This window comes from Drosophila miranda, assembly GCF_003369915.1.
Source record: "Drosophila miranda strain MSH22 chromosome Y unlocalized genomic scaffold, D.miranda_PacBio2.1 Contig_Y13_pilon, whole genome shotgun sequence".
NCBI classification, from domain to species: Eukaryota; Metazoa; Arthropoda; class Insecta; order Diptera; family Drosophilidae; genus Drosophila; species Drosophila miranda.
Window position 1 is genome coordinate 68,598 of NW_022881596.1, and position 12,254 is coordinate 80,851.

Here is a 12,254-nt window from a genome sequence, read left to right on the forward strand (position 1 = left end):
CTCCAAGTCTCTCAACCGTGATGGGCCTCCCACTCAGGCGTCGCAGCTTCAACACCCCGCATTGGCCACGGTCCGGTTTGGGGGCGATATCAGCCACGAAGAGGTTGAATTGGCGGCTGCGATCAAATCGATCGGTGATCACCCTTACAAACCGAACCGTGAACCCCTCATTCAGCATGCTGCTGCGAATCCAATCCGGCGGCGTGGAGTGGGAGAGTCCTCGGATGAGGATCCTCAAGCCACGTTCCTGGCTGGGCTGATGCCCGAATTCGCCGTGCCGGATGTCATCGTCGGTGGTAGTGGCAGGGGTGTTTGTGATGGTGATGGCGGTGGTGGAATTGGTGTTTGTATTGGCGGGTGTATTTGTATTTGTATTGGCGTCATTATTATCTCTATTGTTAATTGTGGTATTGTCTGTGTGAATGGCTGGTGATTGTCTATGTATTGGCTGTTGTCGATGTTGGTGATGGCTGTGGGTCTGGCTATTGGCAATTATAGTAGTGGCAGGGGCAGGGGCAGAGGCAGGGGCATGTGTTGGCTGTGCAGATTGCGGCATAGTGGCAGGATCGGCAACTGTGTTGGTGTTGGCTGCATGTGCCGTCCGTTTCTGCTGCTTCTGCTGTTGCTCCCTCAGCTCGTGCTGCCTCAGCTGCTCCTGGACAATAGCCTCCAGCTCCTCCATTGTCTGCCTTTTCTTCTTCGGCTTCCTAATTGGCGGCCGCTGCTGCCGCTGCTGGGGATGGCGGCCCCGTCTTCTGGCCTGCTTCCTCTCCCCCTCATCCTCATCTTCGCTCCCACTGTCGATGAGGGCGCGGCGTCGTTTTGGTGTTGGTGGGATTGACGGCATTTGTGCAGGCTCAGCATTGGCCCGGATCGACCCGCTGCTCGAGCTCGAACCAGGTTCGACTCGCAACAGGTTCGATCCGGTCGTGTGTTTGTGTGTGGCTGCCCGTTGGCCGTTTTGGCGCTCCGCTCTTGCGCGTCGGCTTGCCGGCTCTCCTCCGTCTTCTCCCTCTCCCGTTACTACCGAACTGTCCGAGAGTGTGAGAGGCGGGAAAAGGGGCGTCTTTTCGGCCTTTCCCTTTGTGTTTGGTGGGATTTTGGGATTTGGCGGGGTTGCGGGGTTTGCAGTTGGTATTGGCGCTGCTGTTGCTGCTGATGTGATGGGGCTCGACGGGGGAGTGGCTGTGGCTGTGGCCGTGGATATATCGGCCATGGCAATGGCTGGGTACTCACTCGCTGGGTGGCTGTGGCGTCGGCGCTCTGCATTGGCTGGGGCGTTGGTATTGGCGCCTGCGCCGAGGGCTCTGCTGCTGCTGCTGCTATTGGCGGTGTTGGTGTTGGTGTTGGTGTTGTTGGCTGCTGCTGCTGCTGCTAGGGCGCCTCTGCGGGCCGCTCTGCCGCCGTCGCTGTGGCGTCTGTTCGACCCTCGTCTGGCCGCGAGTGGCTCTGGTCCGGCCACCCAGGATGCGTTGTCAGTAGTATTGGCCTGGCCTCCTCGGCCACGTTCATCGTCGGTTTGTAGTTGCGTTTTGAATGGCTGCTGGTCCGGCCACCCAGATGAGGAGGTGTTTGTTTTGGCTTTGATTTTAATTCGTGTTTATTTGCAGGTACTGTCGGCGTTTGGATGTTATTAGTGGCGACCCTTGTCTGGTTTGTGTTGGCGTAAAACAGCAGGTGAGTATTTTGTGTTTTGGCAGTCTGTTTCTCCCTCCTGTTTCTTCTTCCTTTTGCAGGATTTGCTGGCGTCCGGCGGCTCAACACCAGGACATCCCGCCCTCACATAATTGGCATGAGAGACGGGTGTAACCCAGTGGAGCGGCAACAGGCGCCAGCATCTGCGTCGTCGTTGGAATTGGCAGCTGTTGGTTCGGAGTGGCGTGACGTCACGGCCATGGTCAGGCGGCAGCGTCATCAGAAGAGGCCTCCTTTTCCGCCCCTTTGGCAGAAAATTGATGATGTTGATGGCGAGGCAGCTTCTTGTTGGTCAGCTCTGTCTGGTGATTGGCAGGTGAGAGTGAATTTCTTGTGTTTTGGCAGTTTTTCGTGTTGGCGTGAATTGACTGTTTTTCTTTGTGTTTTAGTGGCTGGCCTCTGGACTTTTGTTGGATTGGCAGTAGTGCTGCTGATGAGGCCTCCAAATTTCGCCCATTATGCCTCGAGAGAATTGCAGGAGTGGCGAGGCAGCTGCTGGAGGGGCAGCTCTGTCAGTTTAATAGCAGGTGAGTATGTTTAATGGTCATTTGCAGATTGTTGTTAATTGTGTTTAATTATTGTCTATTTTAAGGTGGCATTGGCATTAAACTTCTGCTATTTGTCGCAATCAGTAGACGCCGTATAATCCGTCGCTTTCGAAGTCGTCACTGGATTGTCCATTTAGGAACCTACGTAGGTCCTCATAAGGCTCTTCATCGGTCCATTGGCTGTCGTCGTCCATGTCCATATCCGGCTCACCGTCCGATATGGCTACTGCTGCTGCTGTATTGGCGGCTATTGGAACTGCTGCTGCTGTTGCTGCAGCCAATTTGGTAAGTTTCTCTGCCATCTGTTCGATACTCCTTTCCAACTCTGTTATACGCTGTACGTATAATTGCAGGTTTTGAGCGCAGCTGCCATCGCACTGGGCGTCTGGCCACTGCTGCTGCTGGTGTTGGCGTGGCGTCGGAGCATCATTCGCGATCGGCTGCATCGGCTGGACCCTCTGGTGTTGGCGCCCCTTGGTCGATGGCTGGGGATGTTGGTCGCCATACCGATGCTGCTGCCGATGCTGCCGACCGGGTTGGTATTTGCGTTGCTGCTGCGGATTATGGAGTGGCTGTGGATGTGGCTGCTGCTGGCGACGTTGTATTGGCTGGTGTCGCTGTTGGCTTGGCTGTGCCTGCTGTCTGCGACGCTCCTCCTCCCTGGCGACCCTGTGGCCCACGAGCCTCTGCCTGGCTGCCTTGTAAGATGGGCAACCCTTGTAGGCACTGATGTGCTGGCCCTGGCAGTTGGCGCACTTGGGAGCGACGTTCCTCGGCTTGCTGCACTCCGTCGTCAGGTGTCCACCCGCGCATTTCATGCAGACAGCAGCTCGTCTACAGTATGCGCGGGTGTGGCCAAACACCTGACATCGATGGCACTGGGCAGGGTCACGGGAGACTCCAAGTCTCTCAACCGTGACGGGCCTCCCACCCAGGCGTCGCAGCTTTAACACCCCGCATTGGCCACGGTCCGGTTTGGGGGCGATATCAGCCTCGAAGAGGTTGAATTGGCGGCTGCGATCAAATCGATCGGTGATCACCCTCACAAACCGAACCGTGTACCCCTCGTTCAGCATACTGCTGCGAAACCAATCCGGCGGCATGGAGTGGGAGAGTCCTCGGATGAGGATCCTCAAGCCACGTTCCTGGCTGGGCTGATGCCCGAATTCGCCGTGCCGGATGTCATCGTCGGTGGTAGTGGCAGGGGTGTTTGTGATGGTGATGGCGGTGGTGGTGTTGGTGTTGGTAGTGGCAGGTGTATTTGTATTGGCGTCATTATTATTTATATTGTTAATTGTGGTATTGTCTGTGTGAATGGCTGGTGATTGTCTATGTATTGGCTGTTGTCGATGTTGGTGATGGCTGTGGGTCTGGTTATTTGCATTTATAGTAGTGGCAGGGGCAGGGGCATGTGTTGGCTGTGCGGATTGCGGCATAGTGGCAGGATCGGCAACTGTGTTGGTGTTGGCTGCATCTGCCGTCCGTTTCTGCTGCTTCTGCTGTTGCTCCCGCAGCTCGTGCTGCCTCAACTGCTCCTGAACAATAGCCTCCAGCTCCTCCAGAGTTTGCCTTTTCTGGTGATGGCGGCCCCGTCGTCTGGCCTGCTTCCTCTCACCCTCATCGTCACTCCCACTGACGATGAGGGCGCGGCGTCGTTTTGGTGTTGGTGGGATTTGTGGTATTGGTGCCGGCTCAGCATTGGCCCGGATCGACCCGCTGCTCGAGCTCGAACCAGGTTCGACTCGCAACAGGTTCGATCCGGTCGTGTGTGTGTGTGTGGCGGCCCGTTGGCCCGCTCCTTCTCGTCGGCTTGCCGGCTCTCCTCCGTCCTCTCCCTCTCCCGTTACTCTCGAACTATTTTGTATGTCCGAGAGCGTGAGAGGCGGGAAAAGTGGTGTCTTGTTGGGCCTTTCTTTTGTGTTTGGCGCCTTTCTTTGGGTTTTATTGGCAAGGGGCGGTGGGTGGGGGGGGGGGGGGGGAAGGGCAATGCAAGTGGCGGGAATGGCTGTGTCTGTGTGTGTATTGGCGGCGTCTGCGTACTCACGATCGGTGCACTCTGTGTTGGCGTTGTTATTGCTGCTGCTGATGCAGCCACCGTCGCTGTGGCGTCGGCGCTCTGCATTGGCTGGGGCGTTGGTGTTGGCGCCTGCGCCGAGGGCTCTGCTGTTGCTGCTGCTATTGGCGGTGTTGGTGTTGGTGTTGTTGGCTGCTGCTGCTGCTGCTAGGGCGCCTCTGCGGGCCGCTCTGCCGCCGTCGCTGTGCCGTCTGGTTGACCCTCGTCTGGCCATTCCTCTCGTCATAGTTGTTGTTAGTTTGTGTATTGGCGATTTGCTGTCTGTTTGTTGTTTTCCCTTACTGAAAAGTCTCTTGTGTGTGTGTGTTTGTGTTTAATGTATTTATTGGCACTTTCTGTCTCTTTACACAGTTTGTCTCTCGTTAGGTTTGTGTTTTTATAACTTAATGTTATTTATTGGCGTTTAAAATTAATCACATTTATTGGGGAGCAGAAAGTTTGTCGAGTGGAGGGAGGGACTTTTTGTCATGTCAGCGGGGGCACGGCACGGCACGGCACACGACAGACACCACAAAAAAGAAAACAAAGCACAACAGCAAGACAACGGAAAAACGGCGACACGAAAAAACGACACGAAACGGTTTTGGCACGTCCGACGATCGCGACCTCTCGAGCGGGTGGACGAGATGAGAGTGGCGGACGAGGTTCATGGTGGTACTCTCACATGTCCGCCAACTCCCATACTCTCCCCCTTAACTCGACTGGCCCGATCGCCGATCGTCATTTACCGGTGCTCTCACCCCCGGTTCCACTTTCACTCACCCCAATATTGTGTGAGATGAAAGTGGTCCGAGGGCAGCAGCACCGATAAGTAGGCAATGGAGAATTGGAATAGCCGTTTGTTTTAGTGGCTGTGTGTGTTGTCGTTGTCGTTGGTTAGCGGCCAGTGTCTTATGTTTGTGCTGTGTGTAGCTGTGTGTGCTCTGTTGTTGGGGGATGGGATAGGATGGGGGGGGGGGGGGGGGGGGGGGGGGGGATAAATGCCTGCTCCCGTATTACCGCCCGGATACTGTAAACTTCCGGATCTTTCGATCCGGGCGCGTGACGCTCCGAAGAGTCGACCGCATAGCATCATATGGGCAGTTGAAATGGCTTTATTGGGGCGTTTGGCAGAGTGGCGGAGGTTGGCAGTGTTAATTTTGCTCCTGCTCAACCGCATTTGGCATTTAGTGGCATTTGAAGTGGGTAGGGGGTGGGGAGGAATTGGCTGGGCATAAATTGCCGAATTTGCGACCGATAACACACTGGGCATTGATAAATGCATTTTAAATTTGAAATGGCTTTTGGTGTGTTATCGGTCATAGTCTGGTATTTGCGTGGTATTTTTGGTAATACCACGTGTCAAGGGGAATTATGGGAATGGCAGATAGGTTGGGAAGAAGAGTAAGAAGGTAAAACTAATTAGAAAACTACAAAAATATACAATTATCTACAGAAAACTACATGAATTTACAAAAACTTATTCCTAATATCACAGGCAAGTACTAAAACTATGGACAAACTATCTACGGACATGCAAAAACTACAGAAACAACAGGATTGACATCTACAACAAATACATTGATGCAGACGAGGTAAAATAAACGATAATTGACATACATTTACAACATATAAACATATTAATTATATTTATTTTATTTCTAACAGGAGGACAAACAACAACGAAGCACCGGCCGGCATAACAAACGCAATGCGAACATTACGCCGTATACCGGCCGGCTCTGTTGTCCCCCTGTGTGTTGTTTATTGGCTGGCTGGTTGTGAGTATTGGCGTGCATCGTGGGCAATGATGGTGTTGATGGCGAGCGGCTCTGGTCCGGCCGCCCACGTTGCATCTGTCTGTTGGTTTGGTGCAGCAGACCGAGTGGCACTGGTCCGGCCACCCGAAGATGCATTGTCCAGTGTGTTGGCATTGGCATCGAAAAGTGATGCCAACGAATCGTGATATTGGCCGCATCCAAGTGGCTGCTGGTCCGGCCACCAGGATACGTTGTCGATTGTATTGTTGTTGGCCGCATCCGAGTGGCTGCTGGTCCGGCCACCCAGGATGCGTTGTCAGTAGAATTGGCCTGGCCTCCTCGGCCACGTTCGTCGTCAATTTGTAACGGCGTTTTGAGTGGCTGGTGGTCCGGCCACCCAGTTGAGGTGTTTGCTTTGGCGTGTGATTTTAATTTGTGTTTTTTTGCAGGTACTTGTCGGCGTTTGGATGCTGTTGCTGGCGACCCTTGTCTGGTTTGTGTTGGCGTGAGAGGCGTTTGCAGGTGAGTATATGTGTTTATTGGCAGCCTCTCTCCTGATTCTCCTTCTTCTTTTGCAGGATTTGCTGGCGTCCGGCGGCTCAACACCAGGCCATCCCGCCCTCACATAATTGGCATGAGAGACGGGTGTGACCCAGTGGAGCGGCAACAGGCGCCAGCATCTGCGTCGTCGTTGGAAATGGCAGCTGTATGTTTGGAGTGGCGTGACGTCACGGCCATGGTCAGGCGGCAGCGTCATCAGAAAGGGGCCTCCTTTTCCTTCCCTTTGGCAGGAATTGTCAGTGTTGATGGCGAGGCAGCTTCCTGCTGGGCAGCTCTGTCTGGTGGGCAGGTAAGTGTGGATTTCATGTGTTTTGGCCGTTTTTCGTGTTGTCGTGGTGCATGTGGTGGTGGTGCAGATGGTGGGCAGTGGCAGTAGCTTTGGTGCTGCTGCTTGAGGCTACAGCGGTGCTGGCGACCGTGCTGGCTGGCCCGGACGCGGACGCGGACGCCAGGCGATGGCTATTCAGGAGCAGGGTGGCCGTGCTGCCCGAGCTGGGACTGCTGCCGGGGCTGGGATTGTTGCTGTTGCTGCTGGAACTATTGCTGTTGGCGCCGCTGTTCTGTGGCTGGTTCTTATAGACGGCCATCAGCGGGTCGGAGGCGCGGCGAATGCTGTTCATTCGTGCTGCTGTCGCGGCTGCTGCCGAGTAGCTGATGTTGCTGCTGTTTCCCCCTGCACTGCGTCGCATATTGTTGCCGTTTCTGCTCCCGCTACTGCCGCCGCACCCGTTGACGGGACTGTGGCCGTTGTGGCTGCTGGTGCTGCTGTGGCCGGGGGAGACTAGCGTCTCCTCCAGCTGAAACTTCTTGACCAGAGCCTTCACCGAGGTGGCCGATCCATGGGACTCTCCCGTGGGTGCCTTGCGGATCACTTTCGGTGTGGTGGGCGCATCGGGAAAGAGTGTCCGGGTGGCCACCACTGTGGCGAACTCGTCGAGGCCGTTGCTGCCCAGCTGGATGGTGGCCTGCACCGGGGGCTTCTTCACAAATGTCGCCGTGTATGTGTTCTCCTTGTCCGAGTCGGAGGCTCGACGTGTGGGTGTCACGATCTGAGTGGGCTTGGCGGACAGGCAGACCGTGTTGCTCTGTCCGTGTCCATTGCTGGTCAGCGTGTGTATGGCTGTCGTTGTCTCTGTGCTGGTGCTGGTGCTGGTGCTGCTTATGGGGCTTCCCAGGAGCTTCCCGGTGGCAATGGGTATCTTTGAGATGCTGCTACTGCTCCCATTGCTGTGGGCCCGATGGTGGCCATTGTGCGTGGGTTTGTTGCTGCCACTGCTTGGCTTCTGTTGCTTTTGTTGTTCCTGTGACTGCTGTTGCTGTTCCTGCTCCTCTGCCTTCTCCTCGGCCACTGGCTCCTCCACTTCTTCATCCTCAAGGTCGTCTTCTTCCTCCTCCTCTTCCTCTTCCTCTTCAGCATCGCTCTGAGCCTGCAGATACATTTGTCTATCCATCGAGCTCTCATCCTTCAGCCAGACATGTTCCAGGCATCCAGCGGCACTCATGCGATCGTTTGGCTTTATTCGCAATGCGCGGCGTATGAAATCGATGGCCACTGGCGAGACGCCACCGAATAGGTTGTCCGGAAAGGTGAGCGCACCCTGCGAGATATTGAGGAAGGTCTCCTGCTTGGTGTCCCCGCCAAAGGGCGAGAAGCCGGAGAGCAAGACATAGGTGAGAACGCCCACGGACCAGATGTCCGTCAGCAGGGAGAGCGGCTCGTACTGGAGCACCTCGGGGGCCACGTAGTCGGGTGTGCCGGCCATCTCGCGGACATTGATGCCCTCGCACACAACGCGCGAGATCCCAAAGTCACAGAGCTTGAGGCCATCTTCTATACGCTCGCCGGCGAGCAAAATGTTCTGTGGCTTGAGGTCCAGGTGGGCAATGGATCGGTCGTGGAGAAACTTGAGAGCCTTCAGCACCTCTCGCATGCAGTGGCGGGCCTGGGCCTCTGTCAGGCACTCCTCGTTGTCCAGTATGGTCTGCAGCTCGCCACCAGTGGCCAGTTCCAGCAGCAGGGCTGTGTCCGAACGGGTCTCGTGCACCGCATTCAGATTGACAATGTTCTCCTCGCCCTCGCAGAGTATTAGGACGGCGATCTCGTGTTTGATCTCCTTGTCGCTGCTCTGTGCGCGTCGGCGTCGCTTCAAGAACTTTGCCGCGAAATGGGAGCCCGTGTTCTTGTGAATGGCACGGCGAACGGCGGCGAATTTGCCCCTGGCAAACGGCGTCTGTTCCACCTCGTAGATCTCGTTGATGTCATGCGACACGAGCAATCCGTTAAAGCGTTCGGCATCTACATCCAAAAGGCCATCGCCTATGGGAAAGATTCCCTTTTCGGTGAACATGATCTATCGATCTGTGCCGTGTCGCCATTGACGTTTTTTTTCTGTGTTGCCCTGTTTTCTTTTTGTGGTGTCTGTCGTGTGCCGTGCCGCCCTTCCTCCACCACACCCATTACTTACCTTGACAAACTTTTGCTCCCGTCCACATCACAAACCAAAAAGAGAATAAAAGTGCCAATAAATACATTAAACACAAACACACACACACAAGAGACTTTTCAATTAAAATCAACAAACAGGCAGCAGATCGCCAACACACAAACCAACAGCCAGCCATGACCAGAGGAATGGCCAGACGAGGGTCAACCAGACGCCACAGCGACGGCGGCAGAGCGGCCCGCAGAGGCGCCCTAGCAGCAGCAGCAGCAGCCAACAACCCCAACACAAACACCGCCAATAGCAGCAGCAGCAGCAGAGCCCTCGGCGCAGGCGACAATACCAACGCCCCAGCCAATGCAGAGCGCCGACGCCACAGCCACCCAGCGAGTGAGTACCCAGCCATTGCCATGGCCGATATATCCACGGCCACAGCCACTCCCCCCTCGAGCCCCATCACATAAGCAGCAACAGCAGCGCCAATACCAACTGCAAATCCTTCTCTCGGGAGAAGACGGAGGAGAGCCGGCAAGCCGACGCGCAAGAGCGGAGCGCCAAAACGGCCAACGGGCAGCCACACACACACACACGACCGGATCGAACCTGTTGCGAGTCGAACCTGGTTCGAGCTCGAGCAGCGGGTCGATCCGGGCCAATGCTGGCCTGCACAAATGCCGTCAATCCCACCAACACCAAAACGACGCCGCGCCCTCATCGACAGTGGGAGTGACGATGAGGGTGAGGGTGAGAGGAAGCAGGCCAGACGACGGGGCCGCCATCACCAGCAGCGCCAGCAGCGGCCGCCAATTGGGAAACCGAAGAAGAAAAGGCAGACACTGGAGGAGCTAGAGGCTATTGTCCGGGAGCAGTTGAGGCAGCACGAGCTGCGGCAGCAACAACAGAGGCAACAGAGACGGAAAACAAATACAGCCAACACCAACACAGTTGCCGCTCCTGCCACTATGCCGCAATCTGCACAGCGAACACATGCGCCTGTTTTTTTTTTTTTTTTGACTGGCTCAGGGCACTTTAGAGTGACCTGAAGCTTTCTTTATTAATGTTCTTATTACTCAATAGTAACATATAACATTATTTATGGAAACATTTAACATTTAGGTATTTTTTTAACATTACGGTAACATTGATAAAAAGATACAGAAAAATACTAGACAGTTATCAATTTGCTCTTGTAAACAAAAGTTAAGTTAAGATCGGCTTGTGTTTTCTTTTTTCTGGCTTATACATAAAAATTTGTGACGCCGCTCCTGGACCCCTCATCCGGTGCGAAACGGAGGTATGGACGACAGGGAGACCTCCAAGCATCGGCAACGCAAGCGCGGCATCGCCTCGTCCCTCTTTTCCTGGCCGAATCCAACCGATGCAACTCTAAGAAGAACGGCGGCGCATATGCTTCTTTCTGTGGATGATATGAAACTCCTGGCTGATTTTAATATTATTTTATTTTCAGGTTTATGTTTTGTAGGTTTGGTGATCAAGTGTCAGGAATCCAGTTAGGTAATTTGTGTTGTTATATTTATTGGATTTTTAACCTTTGTTTTGACTGATTTTAATTATTTTCTATTTACAGGTTCGATTGGTCCATTGGGAGGTTTGCGTTGAGTTTGGTAAGTAAGTCTATTTGTGCTTTTCCTTTGGTTAATTTTAGCTACATTTTATTTGCAGGCTAAATTAATTTATTTAGAGGTTTGCGTTGAATTTGGTAAGTCAGTTTATTTCTGTTTTGGCTGATTTTGATTGAATTTTATTTGCAGGTTTTGATTGGTTTGTTTGGAAGCTAGCGTGGTAAGTAAATTAATTTGTGTTTTGACTGATTTTAATTGTATTTTATTTGCAGGTTTCAATTGGTTATATTTGGAGGTTTGCGTTGTATTTGGTAAGCGAGTCTATTTATGTTTTGGCTGATTTTCATTGTATTTTATTTGCAGGTTTTGATTGGTTTGTTTGGAAGCTAGCGTGGTAAGTAAATTAATTTGTGTTTTGACTGATTTTAATTGTATTTTATTTGCAGGTTCAATTGGTTTATTTGGAGGTTTGCGTTGAATTTGGTAAGCGAGTCTATATCTGTTTTGGCTGATTTTGATTGTATTTTATTTGCAGGTTTTGATTGGTTTGTTTGGAAGCTAGCGTGGTAAGTAAATTAAATTGTGTTTTGACAGATTTTAATTGTATTTTATTTGCAGGTTCAATTGGTTTATTTGAAGGTGTGCGTTGAATTTGGTAAGCGAGTTTATTTCTGTTTTGGCTGATTTTGATTGTATTTTATTTGCAGGTTTTGATTGGTTTGTTTGGAAGCTAGCGTGGTAAGTAAATTAAATTGTGTTTTGACTGATTTTAATTGTATTTTGTTTGCAGGTTTAATTGGTTTATTTGAAGGTGTGCGTTGAATTTGGTAAGCGAGTTTATTTCTGTTTTGGCTAATTTTGATTGTATTTTATTTGCAGGTTTTGATTGGTTTGCTTGAAGGTGATTTGGTAAGCGGTTTAAGTTATGTTTTGGCTGCTTTTAATTAGTTTTATTTGTAGGTTTATACTTTCTGGATTTTTGCTGTACCATTGGATCAAGTCTTAACCATTCGGCTGGAGGACGCCTTCCTCTTCATCCCCTCTGTGGTCTGGCACTATAATTCTTTGTATACCCAATGGTTGTTTTTTTTTTTTTTTCAATATATACCCGCTTTGGGTTGAGGGCTCTCAGTGCTCCAACAGGGGAGGGGCTGAGAGGCTGGGGTGTGAGCCGCCAGCAACCAAGCGCGTTGCTTTATTAATATTTTTTTTTTTTTTTATTTTGCGCAGTATATGTCTTAATTTAATTTATGTACTTTTTGTGTTTGTTTTACAATTCAACTTTAAACGACACTCAAACACACACTAGTACATTTGATGGCACAATAAACTTTACAAACATATAATACTGCAGCAACGAAACACTTGTAACCTCGAAATAGGCCCGCAGCCAGCAGGGGGGAGAAAGGGAAAATGGAAAAAGAGAGACACAAAATATTCGGCACTTTGACGGAGGGACTAAACTAAACCTCGAACACGTCTCGACTCCACAACGTTCACGACACGACTTTCCATTTGGACAGAGACCCAGACTCGAGACCACTCCACGATCGGGGCAAAAGGCTCCAAAAGTACGAATTGTCAAGAGGGGGGAGGGGGGACTCGTCAAGTGT

General features: G+C 52.2%; 1 protein-coding gene and 1 long non-coding RNA gene across 2 annotated transcripts; one reads left to right on the plus strand and one right to left on the minus strand.

Moving 5' to 3' along the window:
- Positions 1 to 2,323: 2,323 nt before the first annotated feature.
- Positions 2,324 to 9,035, minus strand: LOC117189292 (death-associated protein kinase related-like). The gene is made up of 2 exons (XM_033394454.1): positions 6,936 to 9,035; positions 2,324 to 2,363 (listed from the first exon to the last, which is right to left on the minus strand). Exons 1-2 carry the CDS (start codon positions 8,963 to 8,965, stop codon positions 2,324 to 2,326), a joined length of 2,070 nt encoding a protein of 689 aa, XP_033250345.1. The 5' UTR covers positions 8,966 to 9,035.
- A 1,248-nt stretch (positions 9,036 to 10,283) lies between these two features.
- LOC117189297 lies at positions 10,284 to 10,780 on the plus strand. Its single transcript, XR_004473345.1, has 3 exons — positions 10,284 to 10,573; positions 10,647 to 10,683; positions 10,742 to 10,780. It is a non-coding gene; the product is annotated as an uncharacterized LOC117189297 (long non-coding RNA).
- Positions 10,781 to 12,254: the final 1,474 nt, after the last annotated feature.